General features: G+C 35.6%; 2 protein-coding genes across 2 annotated transcripts; both read left to right on the forward strand.

Moving 5' to 3' along the window:
- Window positions 1–4135: 4135 nt before the first annotated feature.
- LOC137723368 (protein LURP-one-related 10) lies at window positions 4136–5998 on the forward strand. The gene is made up of 3 exons (XM_068462551.2): window positions 4136–4532; window positions 5156–5383; window positions 5494–5998. The coding sequence occupies exons 1-3, from the start codon at window positions 4221–4223 to the stop codon at window positions 5620–5622; spliced, it is 669 nt and encodes a 222-aa protein (XP_068318652.2). The 5' UTR covers window positions 4136–4220; the 3' UTR covers window positions 5623–5998.
- Window positions 5999–12308: 6310 nt separating this feature from the next.
- LOC137723138 (TOM1-like protein 6) lies at window positions 12309–17494 on the forward strand. Its single transcript, XM_068462308.2, has 9 exons — window positions 12309–12950; window positions 13639–13717; window positions 13823–13921; window positions 14729–14842; window positions 15154–15317; window positions 15460–15541; window positions 15623–15708; window positions 15813–16109; window positions 16343–17494. The coding sequence occupies exons 1-9, from the start codon at window positions 12817–12819 to the stop codon at window positions 17253–17255; spliced, it is 1968 nt and encodes a 655-aa protein (XP_068318409.2). The 5' UTR covers window positions 12309–12816; the 3' UTR covers window positions 17256–17494.
- Window positions 17495–18403: the final 909 nt, after the last annotated feature.

Raw genomic sequence — 18403 nt, forward strand, 5'->3', positions numbered from 1 at the left:
AATAATATTGTTCAGTTTTGCTTTATCTTTATATTTTTTTAACTTTCAATTAGAGACACGACACGAAAAAGACATAAAAATAGCTGATTTCAGATTAACATGATAATTAATCGGATCATTATCGGGTGACCCATTAATAACGGGTTCTTAACGGGTATACACGTAGGTAACCCGTTAAGAAAAAAATTATTTTGATAATTTTAAAGTTTAATTACAAAAAGATTTATTATAAAATACAATAGCCATATTAATATATATACAATATGTTCTATATAAGTTAAAAAAAAGTTTTAATCATTATTTATTCTTATTATGAGAGTTTATTATTATCAATACTAGGATAAATTTTGCTTAACATGTTGTTGTCCAAAATTAAAATAAACTAGTATAATATTTGTATAGGCAAGAACTAAAAAGACATACATACAAATATGAAAAATGTGAAAAAAATATATAAACACTCGTGATTCATCATTATTCCTCCACGAGTAGATAATGGTTACACTTACATTATCGTTTAGATTTTCAAAATCCTTCAAACCCTCATGAATAATGTTTTTTATTTGAGGGCAAAATTAATAAAATTAATAATAATTATTTTAGAAGTGTAAAAATGTAAAATATATACACACACACACACACACACACAATCACTCATAGTGACAAGCTTTAGAACTTTCATGTAGGGATCAGCTTCGAAATCCAACATTATAATCCATAAACCTTAAATTTATATTTAACCGTCGATTGTTATTTACGCTTTATTCTTCTTACTGAATTTCATTTTTTAAATTTTCTTTTTTGAAAACATGATCATCTGGTGGATGTAAGAAGATGAATGGTTCAGATCTTTGATATCACGTTTCGATATTTATGGTTAATTGAAATACGAGTTGATATCATATAATTTGTAGAAACTTTATAAACATCAAGCAATATTTTTACTAACTGTAAAACTCTGAATATAATATCAATGATCCAAACCTCCGTTCATCTTCCTGCATCATCTAATAGATCATGTTTTCAAAAAAGAAAACCTGAAAAAACAAAATTTGATAAGAACAATGAAGCGTAAATGTAAACAACAATCAACGGTTAAATTTTGATCTATGATTTATATGATTATAGTGGCGAATTTCGAAGTTAAGCTCTTTATGAAAGTCGTAAAGTTTGTCATTACAAGTGTTTATATATATTTTCTATATTTTTTACACTTCTACATTAATTAAAAAACTATTAAAGACTTTATTTAATTAATTAAGCTATTAATTAATTTATACCCATTTTGTTTCAGAAGCAATGGATGCTAGAGATTCAGATTCAGTAAACCTTAGTGATGAGGAGTCCGTGGAGATTATAATGGGAACATAATGAGATATTGGAAGCGAAAGTATAGACAATACAAATACGAGTCTTGCAAAGAAAAATGCTAAAACAATCAATTTAGGTAAGCAAAAATATACTTAAAAGAAAAATGTGTTTTTATGTTTTGTATGTGACAATATAGTATGTATATACTTATCTAGTATTATGCTTTTCATTTGATTATTTATTGGTTTAAAATATATTTTCCTTAACGGGTAACAAGTCGGGTCATATTACCTGTTAATATTATCGGGTCAATTTCAGATCGGGTCATTTTACCCATTTATTTTAACGGATGTTACACGCACAACCCGTTAAGATATCGGGTATGACATGAAAACGACAAGAACACGGAAAACACGACGCGAATGCCAGGTCTACTTTCGATGCTGAACAATTTATCTTTTGGTCTTTCTTATACAAAATGATATCTTAACAAGGAATGGTATTCATTTTCACTTTAAGTGAGAGGTTTTAAGTTCGATTTTTGCCAAATGCGAATTTAAATCATATTATTGCCAGCCTATTGTGAGGCTAAACCCACCCCCCTCCCCTATAATGTAGATAGTATCGATTGTTTTGAAAGGAAAAAAAAAAAACAAGGGGTGAAAAATAAATTTGGGTTATAAATCTACACTAGCAATAATAATTTAGTACGTATACAACTTATCATATATCAAAGTTGAATCTAAAGTATTGAAAGTAATATGTAGCTGAAGTTCACTACTACATAACAAATCTTAAGATTTATGAGTGGTATCAACTGGTCTTATTGTGCCAATTTGATCGCAATTGCATGCTCAAATTTCGCAACTATCCGACATTGAAATATGAGAGAAAATGACGACCAGGGGGCATTACCTAATTTTAGTTGTTCGAATTTTATTAATTTCAAATTAAAAAGGGTTAAGGGAAAGGACCTGGCTTTTATGCCCTCTCATTTCCTATACACTTTTATCCCTTCCTATTTGTGCGGTCACGGTTAAGTTACGTCAACATTTTATATCACTATTGTTTTTTGTCTTATTATCTCTATAAAAAAATCAATATAAAATGTTGACGTGGTTTAACTGTGACTGTAGAAAATAGGAGGGGATGAGAGTGTATGAGAACTGGGAGGGCAGAGCAGCTGGGTCCTAAAGGAAAACTTAAAGTGGAGTACAAATTCAACGAAAATTTAGGCGCATGACTAGTCTATTGGCATTTTGCTTCATTTATAAGTGAGAGAGTGAGTTCGATACACATGGATGGTGAGTATGTAGAATATTATTGAGTTAAATGTCTAGTTATGATTACATCATTGTGTGACTTAGCCTATTGTCTCCTCTTCCAAAAAGAAAATGTATGGCCATAAATAAAAAGAAGGCCTGGTGTGAGCCTTCCTATTTTATTTACGCAAAAGTCGCACGACTTTGACCTACCAACTTTGAAGCCCAAACCAAGGCTAAGACGACCATCTCACTTCTCTCCAACTTGTTCGAGGCTTCGGACATAAATCTCTCTGAAATGTGTTTGCCACACATACGACCAGGGCCTGGTATATCTTGCCCCCTTAAATGTACATGTATGCGTTATCTGACACACTAAGGTCACTACTGAGGTAGTGCTAACCGCCTCAAGACACAATTGAAGGCCACCTACCAAGAATTATAGTCACTGTCATCACCTAATGACTGATCTACCCTGCTTCAACTCAGCGATATGATCGATGTTGCTCTTTCTCCCCAGCCTATAAATTAAATAGAGGCTTTCAAGCTCAAGATCTTCGTCAAATTCAATCTCTATGATTAAACAAAATCTTGAATGATTCTTCAATCAACCCAACTGTTTTTCAACACAAACCCATTTGATCTTTAGCAAAACTTTCTTAGCTCTTCAGCTACAATCTCAAAGTCTTCCTTCAAAGAAAACACCACCTATACGATCCCTGATATTTAAAACTTTTACAGCTCTGCCATCCCATAGTATGATTCAATTGCTCTGCAATTCATAACACCCTGACTTCCTCTCTGAGACGCATGTTTTGTACTAAGTCATATCAGACACCAGCGATCTTGGTGAATTTCTCTAGCATTACCTCACCTTTATGGGCCTGATCTTGCTAGAGTTTTACTACTTTCTTTATACTTTCAGTTAATTTACATTTCAAGTTATGTAGTTCAATCCATCTGCCTAAATTTTACTTTTGTGAACATTTGTTATGAAATTATATACATTTTGATTCTCGTTCTAGTTTTTATTTCGCTTTCATTTACTTTTTAGGCTAGCATACACAAAGTTATACTAAATTTTAAGTCCTCGTTCGCTCGAGGCACATAAAGAATTTGACTAAACCAACATCCCACTCGGTGTTCAATCATTTAGTTAAGAAATCAGATTAACACACAACTTACACACACACACTCAAACAAAATATTGTCTGATGGCAGCTCCAATAGTGGCATGCATATTCTCTCATTCTCTCATTCTCTCGAACTGTCTCGTGAAATTGAGATGAAAAGCAACATTCGGAGCAAATATGTGTTAAACCTCGTGCCTAAACATCGTCTGAGTTTTGGGCCCCCAGAAAATCCTCTCCTTTTAGAGTACCATGACTTTCATTTTTCCAATTGCAGCCTTCAATTTTCCCACCTTCTAGAATGCCATTAAATTTGACCCCAAAACAAAAAAGTGCTGTGATCAAAAGTCTTAGTTTCCGTTTCTTTTATTGACTTTCCTCTATTCCAATCGAGTATGTCCAATATACTTAACACGCTTTGGCGTATATACCTTCATATAACCAACCTCAACGCCAAGTCGTCTCTCCATAAACAAAAGATCACAGGTGTTCATCGACATCCAACATTTCTCCGATCATGAAAGAAGCAGAAGCCGGCGAACGATTATTAGCATACGCTGATCCATCTCCGTCAGCGTATTCTAATCGCGACCTAATAGCGTCCGATAATCCAGCTGCTGCGATCATCAGCCCTCACTTCTGTAGTTCCCATTCTATGGATCTTGCAATTGTCAGAAAAGTTTTAACGATACGTGAAGGCAACTTTGTAGTCGCCGATATCACTGGTAACATGATTTTTAAAGTACGAGGATCTCTTTTTTTCAGCCTTCAGGACCGCCGAGTCTTGCTTGACACTGCCGGGTATCCTATTATTACTCTAAGAAAAAAGGTATGGCTTTCTATTAAGGGTAATTTGTTATATCATACATGTCCTAGATTCGCAAATCAAATCCATATACCAACTATATTTGCTTCTCGATTTAAATGATGTATAGATTTTGTTGAGAGTGAATTTCACATTGGAAAAATTAGAGATCTTGCATGTACTTATAAATAATTGAGTTACTTCGTATATTACCAATTGATTTCATGATAGAACCCAACTTTTGTCATGGTATCAGAGCGAATTGTCCTTCGTGTAAAGCACAACAGCCACACATACTCCACGTCTCGCTATTTGTGTTGTGCGTGTAATTCGCCACATAAGGAGACGTGTTTAGGATGAATCTCACATCTTAACCTTATTTGCTTATTTGCAATTGGACTACTCTCTATATTGCCAATTAGTTTTATAGTGAAACCATAACTTTCCTCGTTAGCAAAGAATCTGAAAGAGAAGATGTCGAAAGTTTGTTCTTTTTACTGAAGTTGACTTACTGAATTGCCAATTAATTTTATAATGAAACCATAACTTTCCTCGTTAGCGAAGAATTTGAACGAGAAGATGTCGAAAGTGTGTTCTTTTTACTGAAGTCGACTTACTGATTCATAAGTTTTATGGTGTATATATAGTTGACGAGTGCACACGACAGATGGCAAGTTTATAGAGGGGATAGCAAAGAAACCAGGGATCTCATCTTCAGTGCTAAGAAATCTTCAGTCGTCCAATTTAAGACCACATTGGATGTTTTCTTAGCACATAACATTACAGAGGATGCACCAGACTTCAAGGTCAAAGGAAGTTGGCATGAACAATCCTGTTTCATATACGGGGGAAACTCCTCCACCATCGTCGCCCAAGTAATTAAGATTAAGTTCATTAATTTTTGTTATGATACGTTAGTATTTTAATTAATGCAATGTTAATTTGGCAATCATATACTTAATTATTTCCTGCAATCACTTTGTAGATGCATAAGAAGCACACAGTTCAAAGCGTGCTGTTTGGAAAGGACAATTTCATGGTGACAGTATATCCCGGGATTGACCAAGCATTCATCGTCGCGCTTATTGTGATTCTTGATGAGATTAACTGGTAATCAAAATTGAGGTGATAGTTAATTTGGATCTAGGATCTACTTCCTATGTTAATTATGAACGATGCATATTTGTCTTTTGCATTTTTTTTCTGGTGAGAGGAAGTTTAGGGGAAGAGAACGCTACTCCACCTCAGGATCAAGACATACTATAAGCCTTTTTAAGGACTTATAAAGTTGTTTTAGGCTTTTTTTTTTTTTTTTTTTTCACAGAATGTCCACAAGAGGTATTGCTAGCAATCTAGATCTTGATAGAATGATCCTTACCAACTCAACCACTCATTGTCATTGCACCCTTGTTGGTAGCAATACTTTGGCTTATGTATATGTTGTCTATCACAATTTTTGTTTTTTACTAACCAGTTGTGGTTTTTCAATTTTCGATTGGTGCGCATAGCATTTTCAAAATGCCATTATTTATGAAATCTAGCTCTTGTAAATTTCATTCTTCTAATTGTGAGAGGTTAGTGGCTAAAACGTGTTAAGCGACTAGTTTCCATTAGTTGCCAGCTCCTTCCTAAGTTAACACTTCAAGAGCCTTAAGAAAGAGTCGGAGCAAAACTAGCCCCTTGAAGAGCCCTGACCTATTTTAGCCTAAGCTAAATATGTCATATTAGAAATTAAATTTTATCATTTGGAGCTAAATAACGCTCTTTTCTAAGTTACCTTGCATGCCTTAGATATGCTGTAATATCAAAATACTACAAACTAATTTCTCAATTTATCCTTTGAATGGCTAGAGGATTTTTTAGCAGGTTAGGAATTTTTGCCGTTTTGAAATTGAATTTTGGTAACATATAATTGCAAACTGCATTTGCTTGTTGGGTTTTCCTTTAAAATTTGAAACACAAACTCATATTATCAAGAAGGAAAATAAAAAACTAACGTGATGTTCTGAAGAAGAAGAAAACAAGGTGACACTGACACCCCATTTCTACAATAAACCAGTGACGTTGTATGTAATAGTTAAGAAATTTAATTGCAAGTGGTCTTTTATAATAATGGTGAAAATGTGTTCTGTCATTTCATGACGGTGTGAATTTAAATTTCGTTGGTGATTATTCTAACCTTTAACTTATTAATACGATCGATTGACTAAAAAAAAAAAAAAAAGTAAAGAAATTTAATTAAAAATTTGAAATGTAGAGATGTTTGGTCTAATCCACAGCTTGATCAGGGTGGTTTGTCTGAGGGATAAGGATGACGCGGTATCACATTGCATCATCTTCTAACCTGATAAGGCTACGTAGAATTACGCTGCTAAGGATTGAATTTGGTTGGATTACAGGCTGGATCCAGAATTCTAGTCGGTGTAGGCTTCGACGAAGCCTTTAAAAACAAAATTAGTTCCTAAATTAATTAAAACCCGCTCATTACATTTAAAACTAGATTCGAAGTTATTTTATTTTTTAAATAAAAAATTTGTAGAGTTAATTTAGATGATAAATTAGATCTTAGATTCACAATGTATATACAATGTTAAGAACTTACCAGCAAGAAATTACTCTCTAAAATGTGTGACTTTAATTTTCAAAAAATTGGATAAAATGGCTCTGTTTTTTTTTTTTTTTGTTTTACACCAAAAAAAAAAAAAGAAGATGGAACAATTGGCGACAAATCATGGTTATTCATTCATTCCGGGTCCGGAGAAGTTACGAGAAATTTCACCCTGCCAATGACCACAATCAAGCAGATACTATCAAATTCACCAGAGTGTGCAAGTCATGGAGGTCTCTGATCCGAAGCTCTAAATTCATTCACACCTACCTACACGGTTCAATCAACCAACCGCAGCGATGGAAATTACAAGTTGCTAGGGTTTGTTCGGTTTTTTGGGTGTTGGGCCCAAAACTTGGTTTTCGATATTTTGCTTTACTTTGGAGGTCCACTTCTGTGTTGCGTGGATATTATAACTGGGCTTCTCTCTTGTAATTATGTTGTTTAACTTACCTTCTATCAAAAAAATAACAGCCAGAACAACGGAGACCAGGGATGACACGGTTGGCACCCCTTCGAATTCGATAAGTAATTCAACCTTATGAAACCCTGCCCAAAATAATATACCAGGCCCAGAATGCGCGTGTCCTCCCTATATACAAACCCAGCCCAAAATAAATATACCCGGCCCAGAATGTGTGTGTGTGTATATAGGGGACTCTCCCCCAACCCTAATCCCCGACTGAAAACCCTAATTACTCTTTGTTTCTTCCGTCCAAAGTTAGAGCAAAAAATAAGGCACCCGAGTTGGAGTTCAGAAGACAAATATGGAACACGAGACGTTTACTCGTTGCATTTCGATAACAGCCCTTGATTCGGTGAGTATTCCAAACTTACTCACCCATTTTTAGCGTACATGCAAATTAAAACACAAGAAGAAGAAGACAAAAAACAAGAGAATACAGCTGCTGCTACTTCTACTTCATCCCAACCCCAGCATAGGGATCGTCGCGTCTGATTGGTCGGAACATGGAACGGGCTGTATGCCTCGAAGATGGCAAATTTACCACACTAATTTGGAACCCTTATGTGAGAAAGGTTGTGATATTGCCTCCGCCTGCCTTAGTTAGAAGGAGGAAAACTCAACACCCATGGGTGGCAAGTTATGCCTTCGGCTATGATTCGCGTAACAATGACTATAAGGTTTTCAGATGTCTGGCTTGTGATATCTTTGGTACCGCCTCATGTAAATTTGAGATTTATTCTTTAGCCAGGGGTTCATGGAAGAGGCTTTTAGTGCTCCTGTTCTTCCTGAAAAATTCTTCCCTCGACCTTATACCCGTGATGGTGAAAATGCTTTTGTCCGCGGTGCTCTGCATTGGATTCAGAAAAACGGCGTCCAGCATTTCATTGTGTCGTTTGATCTGTCTACAGAAGTATTTGTCGAGATAAAGATGCCTGAACCAGACTCAAAGAAAATGCGACTCAAAGTTCTCAGAACCTTGTAGTCCTTGGTACGCGAATCACCACAGCAAAAGGCATAATTTACTAGCTGAATAATTCGACGGACTGAATGTACACATAAAGTACATGAATATATGCTATGGCACCAACTCCTGTAAAATAATCCGTCAAGTGAAAGAGGCATGAATACCCATCGATTCGAAAGCTTTTCAATTATCTTGTAAAGACATCGTAATTTCTCACGTCAATCACATAATGTTAAGTGTAAATTTTTCTCTATAACATATTGTGATTGCCATGAAACGTTACAATTGCAGTATACCTTATTTTTCAAGACTTCAAGTCATTTTTTTTGGGTGAAGAGGTAGGGCGTGGACATCCCTATCCTTATTTAATCGTAGTCCTATCAAAAGGAATTGGATTCCATCCGAATCCAAATTGTTGGAATTATAAGAATTCTCATATCTTAACTATTTATCGTGTATTGTACAGTTAGAAATCATTTAATTTTTTATTTAAAATTAAACACAAATAATACATGACGAAAACTGACCACATAATATATAATAAACGGTTAGAATGTGAGAATCCCTATAATTTCTCCCCAAATAGATACAAAGAGGATCCTCTTCCCTATCAAAATTAAGTAAATAAATACATTAAAAAGACCAGCATGTCCCGTTGAAATTTCTATTTAGCTGGCAATTATTGACTGACAAATGTCAAAAGCAAGTTTCACGTGTTCATGATTTGAAACCGATCAAAATATTAATACGAAAATTCCCCTTTCGATTAGTCTTATATATACAGGCCTTTTAATAAGGGGAATTCTCATTTTTTTTTTAAAATTGAGACATCCTCTTGATTGTTGAATTTGGCTTTAATGAAATTGTGTGGTTGAGATTGTGTGGCTTGTGATTTAATTTCAACTACATAATTTCATTAAAGTCAATCTAACGGTCAAGAGTGTGTCTCCACTTTTGTAGAAAAATAGGGATCCCTCTTGTTAAAGGATTCCTATATATATAAAACAACAATCACACTATTGAGGTGATAGCTAATGTCAGGGTCGGCCCTAAGAATTTGGGGGCCCTAGGCGAGCCTTTGAAATGGGGTCCTAGAGTTCTTTGACTCCCGACCTTTTGTACATTGACATGTGTAAAAAAAATTCACTAAATACATGAAAACTCTATTTCTACATCAAATATCATTAAAAATTAATATCAAAAGAAAAAAGATATACAAACATTACTCAAATATTAGTATATTACTCGTCTCGCATTTTTAGATGCAAATGCACTTATTAAGTTTACATAATCTAATTTTTCAACCAATTCAAACCGAAAGAGAAGTCTCTACCTAGTACGCCAAATTCCAATCCTTTTTCTATTGTTACAATGATACTTATTACATTCAATAAATAAATGAATTGTTAGATTACAGAGACAACATCTTACAACTAGGCAAAATACTAGAGTGAAGAGGATAGTAATTTTCGTATACGCGCCTAGCGGACGAAACGGATTTGAATAATTTATTATATATTATATAAACTAATTAATTTGAACATTTAATAATATCATTTTTCAAAAAGGTGAGAGTTTTAGCCCTTTAGGTACATAATAATGATATATGTGGTGTGATCTTAAAATAGGGTAATAAAACCCCATAAAAATAAACAAAGTGATATTTATGAGAGAAGTCAAAAAGTAAAAATAAGATGGTGGGGACTATTTAAGGAGGAGAAAACGTGCAGATATAAAATAAAAAAAAAGATGGTGGGACTATCTTAAGTAAAATCATGCAATTAAAATGATGTTGGGAATAGGTTTGTCTTCTTTCTCGCACGAGGTTGACCCTGCAACAAAAGATTTTCAAATTCCGGCTTTTACATATAAGCCCGCATAGCTCCCATCCATCCTCGTCCAGACCCACCTAACTCCGCCTAAAAATTGGGGGCCCTTCCGAAGTGGGGACCCTAGACGGACGCCTACTTCGGCTACCCTTAGGGTCGGCTTTGGCTGATGTTACAGTGTTTCATTTAATTTTCGTTGGATGTGGCTCTAATTTCTTGAATTCGTAGCAAATAAGAAGTTTTTTTTAGTATCATTAACTTGTTATAGACTAGTCATACGTGAATAAGAAATGATATATTTCTTAGGGTCTTAATCGGTAGATCCGTAACAACAATCACACTGTTGAGGTCAAAAGTCTAAGAACCCAAGGACTAGTGTAGGTTCGAATTTTGTCCATGATCTCTACTTACTCCAATAAAATAATCCTGATAAATATTATAATTATCATAATCAGGATTATATAATTATTATTATTAGAATTATTAATTGGCAGCAAAGATTTGCTAAGCAAAATCCACACACAAAAATTTTAAAAGGGCTGATGATCTCAAGGTTTTTTGTTATAAAAAAAATCCCACCGGATGGAAATATATGTAAATTAAGCAGAAGCATCTCATGATATGAATCCATGCAAAATAAAAGAAGAAAACCTGAGAGGCTCTTGTGTTTTAAGTCACGACAAATTTACTCACATCATAATCCATAAAAGACAAAATCACTTTAGAAAAATTGTATATGATTTTATCAACTTAATTTACACTAAAAATTCGAATCTTAAAACTTAAATTTAGAATGTAGCTATTCACGCTTTATCCTTATACGCTCCTATACTTCTGCAATGAGAAGTGTGTGAGCGTAACAAGCACTTACAAAGTATATATGTTACATGCACCGCATAAAAGTGAATCGAGAAAGAACGACACTTTAGTACACATGTTATATGCACCACGTGAATGTGAATTGAGAAAGCACAAATTACGCTCATCCTAGTTTTATTCCATACAGATTATTGAGAATGTTGAGTTGAGAAAGCACAAACTACACTCATTCTAATTTTATTCGATACAGATTGTTAAGAATGAATCTCACATTGATAGGTGGATGGATCTTATATAAACTTAATTAACTTGGCTATACCCCATATTACCAGTTAAATTTGTAATGGAACTTTGACTTTCTTCCCGACTTTTCAATGAAATAAAATGAATATTGGAATATATATATATATATATATATATATATATATATATATATTAAATAAAAGGATACATTGTTGAAGAAGAGAAAATAAGAAAAGAGACAAAGCCGGCCCCCACAGAGACTGTCGTACTAGTGATTCTTCTCCTTAATTCTATCCACAAACACAAAAAGGTCCCATTATTCCCTCATGACTTTTCTTACCTAATTATCATCACCACTCACCATTTGCCCACTAAACCCTCATCAAATAAATAAATAAATAAATCATATAACCAATATTAAAATAATAAATTAACTTATTTTTATAATAAAATGGTTTCTATATAATTCCTTTTCCCCTTTATATCTTTTTTCGAATCATCTCCACATTAAGGTTCTTTAATTCTTATTTGAGTTTTTATTTTCGATAATGATAAGATAAATATACTAAATTTATGTTATTAGGAAAAATTTGAATTTGGTCGAGAAACACTGCATTATTTTTTTATTTATCCAATTTGAAGTATGGTGGAATGACATTCATCGTTACTTGTAACTAAGAGATTTGAACCTGGTCAAGAAATTTAGCTAAATTCAGGTTTGCATTATTCTTTTATTTATCCAACTTGAATCATGGTCGAACTACATTATTGTTAGTCTATTTTAAGGCTTATATCATCATTTGTTATAAAAAATAAAAACAACGTTGCTAAAATTATTTTCTTTTAAATAAAAGTGAACATAAAAAAGGTTAAAACAAAAAATATGAAAGGGCAAAAAGGAGAGAAAAAAAAGAGGAAAAAGGACTTTTCCAAGGTCCGACGTGTACAAAAATACAGTATAGCGACCGTATGTGGCGAGCTTTGCGGTTATGCCGAAGCGGCTGTTGGCGCGTTTATTACACGTGGCGCGTGGGCTGGTGAAATTGAACTAGTTCGGAGGAAAAGCATGCTAAACTTGGCAACAGCTTGGGAATATATACAAATACAACAAACAAAGAATCCAAAATTCGATTTCTTTCAGAGAGTGAAAAATCCGAAAGCTTTCTTTTTTTCTTGTTAGGGTTTCCAGATTTTCCACCCATCCAAACAAGAAATAATCATGGCGGGGGAATTTTCCGGGAAAGTGAGTTGTGGGTTTTCATTTTAGTTGCGGATTCCGTTACAAACAGAGGGAAAGTTTCTTTCTTTTGCTTCTGCTCCACCGAAAGGTCAGAGAGAGAGAGAGAGAGAGAGAGAGAAGTCTAGAGACAGAGAGAAAGATGATAGCAGCGACGTCCTCGTTAACGTCGTCTTCGGCGAGTGTGGCTGTGGACAAGGCGACGAGCGATCTTCTGATAAGTCCTGATTGGACTATGAACATAGACATCTGCGATTCCGTCAATTCTCATCATTGGTATGTGTATATGTGTATATACATGTATATATTCAAAGCTTTTGCCTTTTCAATCTTTTGGGTTTTGTTTGTTTCTTCTTGTTTTGGTTTTTTGAGTTGACTTTGCATTTCATTCAGCCTAGGGTTTCTCTGATTGATTGGAAATTTATCAGTTCGATGTTATCTGTGTAATACCAATAAAATAATAATAATAATAATAAAGGGTCCATGATGTTTTTTCTTCTTTTTTTTTGCCGTTAGAATTTGTAATTTTTTGTGTGTATTTATGTATGAGAGAAATAGAGGAAGAGATTGATGTTGAAGTTTTTGAATCATTTTATTGTTTAATTGTTTGAAACTGATGGAGTATGTCAATTATTTGGAAATTCGAAGAGGCGGAAAGTACTCTTTCAATAAGGACATCTAAATTTCAACATATATGCAGATTTCTGGTGCAAACAATGTTTAACGCTTTGCTATATTAATTACTTCCCCTGTTGCCAAATTTTTTGCCTTTGTGGGGACAGAAACAAATTAAAGGGGCTTCTCTGCTTTTTACGGAATTATATTCATGGTTTTAGTCTTACCAAATACAATTGATTCATGTTCTTTTAAGTTGTAGTTTGTTCTAGTTTTTCCTTATCTTTTTTGTAGAACAAAATTCTTATTTTGTGGTTGTTCATTGATCGGTGTGTGTTAAATTTCTCAGGCAGGCAAAAGATGTCGTAAAAGCTGTTAAGAAAAGGTTGCAGCATAAGAGCCCCAAAGTTCAATTTCTAGCCTTGACGGTATTTTCTATAGGAAGCCTTTTTATCTTCTTCCAATTTTTTTTTCGTCAGACATGGTAACGTTTCCTTACTTATGGCTAATGATGTGCTAATCTACTTTTGTAGCTTTTGGAGACAATGGTGAAGAACTGTGGGGATTATGTCCATGTTCAAATTGCAGAGAGAAATATACTAGGAGAGATGGTTAAAATTGTGAGAAAGAGGGTAAGTCTTGAATGTGTTGTTGGCAGTGTATTTTTGGGCTAGAGAGAAAAATTTTGGTTATGTTTTTTTCTGTTTCTTTTTCGTTAAGCTGTCATTGGAGCCTTTCGTTTTCATCAATGATAAATAATCTTGAGTCTAGGGAGGGCATTCATGTCTTCAAATATATTGCACCGGAAATCTGGAACTATTTTAGAATATCTATTAACAAGACATATGGCCTTTAAAATGGTTTTTCTGAGGACTTTGTTACCCTGGGTTTTCATTCGCACTTCCTTTCAGGTTTGCGGTCTTTGTTGAAAGCTATTAACCTGTTTATTCTGTTATACCTTAGACACACCAATCTGTATTTTTGAGGGTGTCATTTTGTATAATCCTGCAAGTGGGTTTCTTTTTAATGTATCTTTGGTATTAGAATGATTAGTGCTCAAATGGAAAGTTCTTTCTGGTTTTCAAGGCCTCTCTACGTCTTAGATAAGCTTTGTTCTTGTGGATTTGAATACAAATTTTGAGTTTGATGACATGTTGGCAATGTCTCAATTTAGAGTATTCACACTTTTATGACATTTCTTCTCATGACTTCTTTACTGCATCTTTTGTAGTGTGTGTTTATGCGGTGCATCAAAGCCTTTTCGTTTTGTTTAAGCATTGATGGTTGTTGAACCTTTTTTACCCAAACGATGGACGTATTCTTTTTGTTATTCTGTTTCGCCTATTATCCATTGTTTAATTTTACTTTAACAAGTCCTGTTAGTTTTTCTTTGGTTAAGTATTTCAATCTCACTTTGAAACATATGTATGGAATTTTAGGCAGATATGCAGGTTCGAGAAAAAATCTTGATATTGCTGGACTCTTGGCAAGAGGCATTTGGTGGTCCTGCAGGAAAACATCCTCAGTACTACTGGGCATGCGAGGAACTAAGGGTATACATTTAGCGATCTGGCTCAGATTTTTTAATTTATGATTGTCGTCTTTCAAGTTTGGTATTGACAATCGAGGTGCAATACCAAATCAAGAGTGCATATAATCAGATACACATCAATTGTAGTACACAATATATTAGAACCTCTCAAGTTCTATTTCCGAGTCATCTTTAATGGATGTACCCTCCCTCTTTTTGCAGTTATTTCTGTTAGGTTGGAAATAGTGGCTGTTGTGTAAAGAATGATTCTTTTGTATATGACAACCTGAAGAGATATTAATGAATTAATAAAGTGTACTGCATGAATGACAGCGCTCCGGTGTAGAATTTCCCAAGCATGCATCAGAAGCAGCTCCAATATTTACACCACCTGTTACACATACAACATTGCGGCATGCTCAATCTGGATACGGAATACCTAGCAATTCCTCAAGAAGGCTTGATGAAACAATGGCTACAGAAATGGAGAATCTAAGGTGAGTTTGACTCTACTTTTGATTACCTATTAGCCCTTACCGTTTCCCCAGTTCTGCATTTGTGAGTGCTCTTGTTAAGGAATTCTGTAAGATCTATCTTCTGCTCATTCCTCTGCTTGATTTTTCTTTTTAATAATTTTAGTTTGTCAAGCCTGGATTCTATGAGGAATGTTATGGAGCTCTTAGATGACATGCTGCAAGCTGTGAACCCTAGTGACCGTTTGGTATGAGGAACTATGGTGTTTTCAACTTATTCCTCACAACTTATGGGTAAAGAGATTTACCTTTTGTTTCTTTGTTTGTAGGCCATAAAAGATGAAGTGATAGACGAGCTTGTCAATGGATGTCGTACCAACCAGAAAAAACTAATCCATATGCTAACTACAACTGGGTGAGTTAACAGTTTCAACGTCACTTCTATTTTCTAATTAACCAGCGCATAAAACATACTCAAGCAGTGAATATTTAACGTTACACATTTTTGGTAATATCCAGAGATGAAGAACTTCTTGCTCGGGGTCTCGATTTGAACGATAGAATGCAAAATCTGCTTGCAAAACATGATGCTATAGTTTCTGGTTTGCCTGTGCCGGCTCAAGCTACAAGCTTTAGTCCCCAACCGACTGAAAAGTCTCCATCAAGTTCCAAGCAGGCTGAAGTAAAAGAGTCCAGCACAAGTGACTCTAGTCCAAGACCTAATGCCAATCTATCTGCACCAGTTGGTAACATGGCCAGGTTCCAGATTGATGAAGACGAAGAAGAGGAAGATGAATTTGCACAGCTAGCTCGAAGGTTTGTGCATGACTGGCCATCTTTCTCTGCTTTCTGTTTCTTTTTCATAGGTCATAGAACTTCTTTTTCTTATGTCAACGGTTTCAACCATTGCTGGCCCCCCATTTATTTCTTCCGTTTTGTGATTTAATGATAACTTGCATAAAGAACTTTTGGTATACCTAGTATCAATCTTAATCTCATAGTTTGGTGAAAGTTCATTCACAAGTGTTGCACTTATTCTATGGATGCAGGCATTTTAAACCACGGTCCGTGCCTCCTCAAAACACATCTGGTGGAAATAATGATAATTTGGCGTTGGTGAGCACCAGTAGCACAATAGATCCATCTTCCTCAGCAGCTACAACATCCACTCCGAGCAATGCGTTAGTTCTGGCTGATCCACCTGCACCAGTTAAGACTACAAAAGAGCAGGACATGATCGACCTTCTGAGTATCACTTTATCAACAACTGCTGCCTCCCCTGACACCACCCCTCATGCTGCACCATCTAACCCTCACACCACGCAAGACCCTCACAAAGTTCCAGCATCTAATGGCAACACACATCAGGCGCCTGTTGCCCCCACCGTACAAGGAAATCCCTATCCTTCCCAGCCTTATCCTGGAAATCCTGGGATGGGGTCCTCTAACAGCTATGTTGTTCCATGGGCACAAGCACAACCTCAATCTCAACTCCAGCAGCCACAGTTCCAACCTCATTCACAATTTCAACCTCAGCCTCAATTCCAGTCACAATTTCAACCTCAATATCCTCAATACACGTCTGCCTACCCTCCCCCACCATGGGCAGCTTCACCGGGATATTCTAACCAAAATCATTTTTCCACCAATAATACATCGACTCCTCGTGCCAACGCCACCACATCTTATACGCCAGCACAATCAGCTAGACCTTTGCAGCACTTCAATTCGTTCCCTACAAGGGGAATGAATGGGATAGATACCAACGGAGGTTCAGTGAGCCCTGGTCCTAGGAGCCCTGCCCCTGCAGCAGGACAAAAGCCCTACATTCCCTCGTACCGATTATTTGAAGATCTGAATGTGTTTGGCAATGCAGATGGAAAGTTCAAGATGACAAACAGCAATGCATCATCTAGCTTGTCAGGAGCTGCCGGCCAAGGTATGGTAGGTGGGAGGAAGTGAAATACTGTCGTACAGATTACGAACCGGGATGCAGCTTTGTGAATATACCTTGTATATCGGTTGGTATCTGCGTCTTCTCCCAGTTTGTGATGCATTCGAATTTCGTTAGATTGGTGCGCTTTATAGATTTGCTGTTGCCATTAGTCAGCAGAATCATTCGACTCAAAGACTTTGTAGCATTTTTCTTCATAAACCAAGGCTTTTCGTTATTTTGAAATGAAGTCGAAATGTTTATAGCAGGACAGTTCCAATCTATATGGTGACGATGATGATGCAGCTAGGCGTATTTTGCGCATTCTGAATTTCAGATTCTCCGCTTCAATTTTTACTTTCGTTACTTTCGAGCAGAGGTGTTAAGGGAGAACTCACCTCGCGTGCCTTAGCACTCTAATGTTAAGGCGTTAAGGGAGAACTCACCTTGCGACGCCTTAGCACTCTAATGTTAAGGCGTAAAGCGCACAATTTTGCATGCACCATTTTCGCAACCGAAAAATTAAGCAGGAGGGTACTTTACAAAGTTGTTGGTTTAGGCTTAGGAAAACCATCATAAAACCTACTTCTCGTTTTGTAAATTAGTTTTGACAATGCATGCTACCGGAATCTACTGTCTCAGTTCGGTTTTTGCTCCCGCACGGTCTGTCTCAGTTCGGTTTTCGCTCCCACAATGGTTAAAACGGGCAGCCTAAGCCCTTTCAATGCTGTGAGGGCTAAGTGAAGGGCTATTAGGCTATCTCTAACCGAAAGGACTATGTTTAGCCTCCATCCAGATTATAACCCTACAAAAAATTATTTTTTAATAAATAATATCAGACTATATTTATATACCATCTCTACTTATTCCGAATTTTACTAGTTACCAATTTACTAAATTTTATAAATATGACATCAACATCAGAATCAGATTGCTAGCGTCACCACTATTTAATTAATACGTCAATCATTTTAATCACTTCTAACAATCCGGCCATTTCCCAAGAAAAAGTGAAAGCAGAACTCGGTATCAATTTTTGGCTAGGGACACAAATAGGTACATTCATTATGGCAAAAGTACCTGGCGACTAGAGTCGGAATAAAACACAAAGGAAATGCCTGATGAATTATTTACAACTTCAACATAAGACCGTGACGAGCCATCGAGAGATTATCGA

This window comes from Pyrus communis, chromosome 4, assembly GCF_041283825.1.
Source record: "Pyrus communis isolate YQ-2024b chromosome 4, ASM4128382v1, whole genome shotgun sequence".
NCBI lineage: Eukaryota > Viridiplantae > Streptophyta > Magnoliopsida > Rosales > Rosaceae > Pyrus > Pyrus communis.

Bases quoted from the DNA above. Each gene is read 5' to 3' on its own strand.
- LOC137723368 (XM_068462551.2), top strand. From the start codon at position 4,221: ATGAAAGAAGCAGAAGCCGGCGAACGATTATTAGCATACGCTGATCCA. The intron at 4,533-5,155 runs GTATGGCTTTCT...GTGTATATATAG, and splicing joins TTATTACTCTAAGAAAAAAG to TTGACGAGTGCACACGACAG. The intron at 5,384-5,493 runs GTAATTAAGATT...ATCACTTTGTAG, and splicing joins CCTCCACCATCGTCGCCCAA to ATGCATAAGAAGCACACAGT.
- LOC137723138 (XM_068462308.2), top strand. From the start codon at position 12,817: ATGATAGCAGCGACGTCCTCGTTAACGTCGTCTTCGGCGAGTGTGGCT. The intron at 14,843-15,153 runs GTATACATTTAG...CATGAATGACAG, and splicing joins GGGCATGCGAGGAACTAAGG to CGCTCCGGTGTAGAATTTCC. The intron at 15,318-15,459 runs GTGAGTTTGACT...TAATAATTTTAG, and splicing joins ACAGAAATGGAGAATCTAAG to TTTGTCAAGCCTGGATTCTA.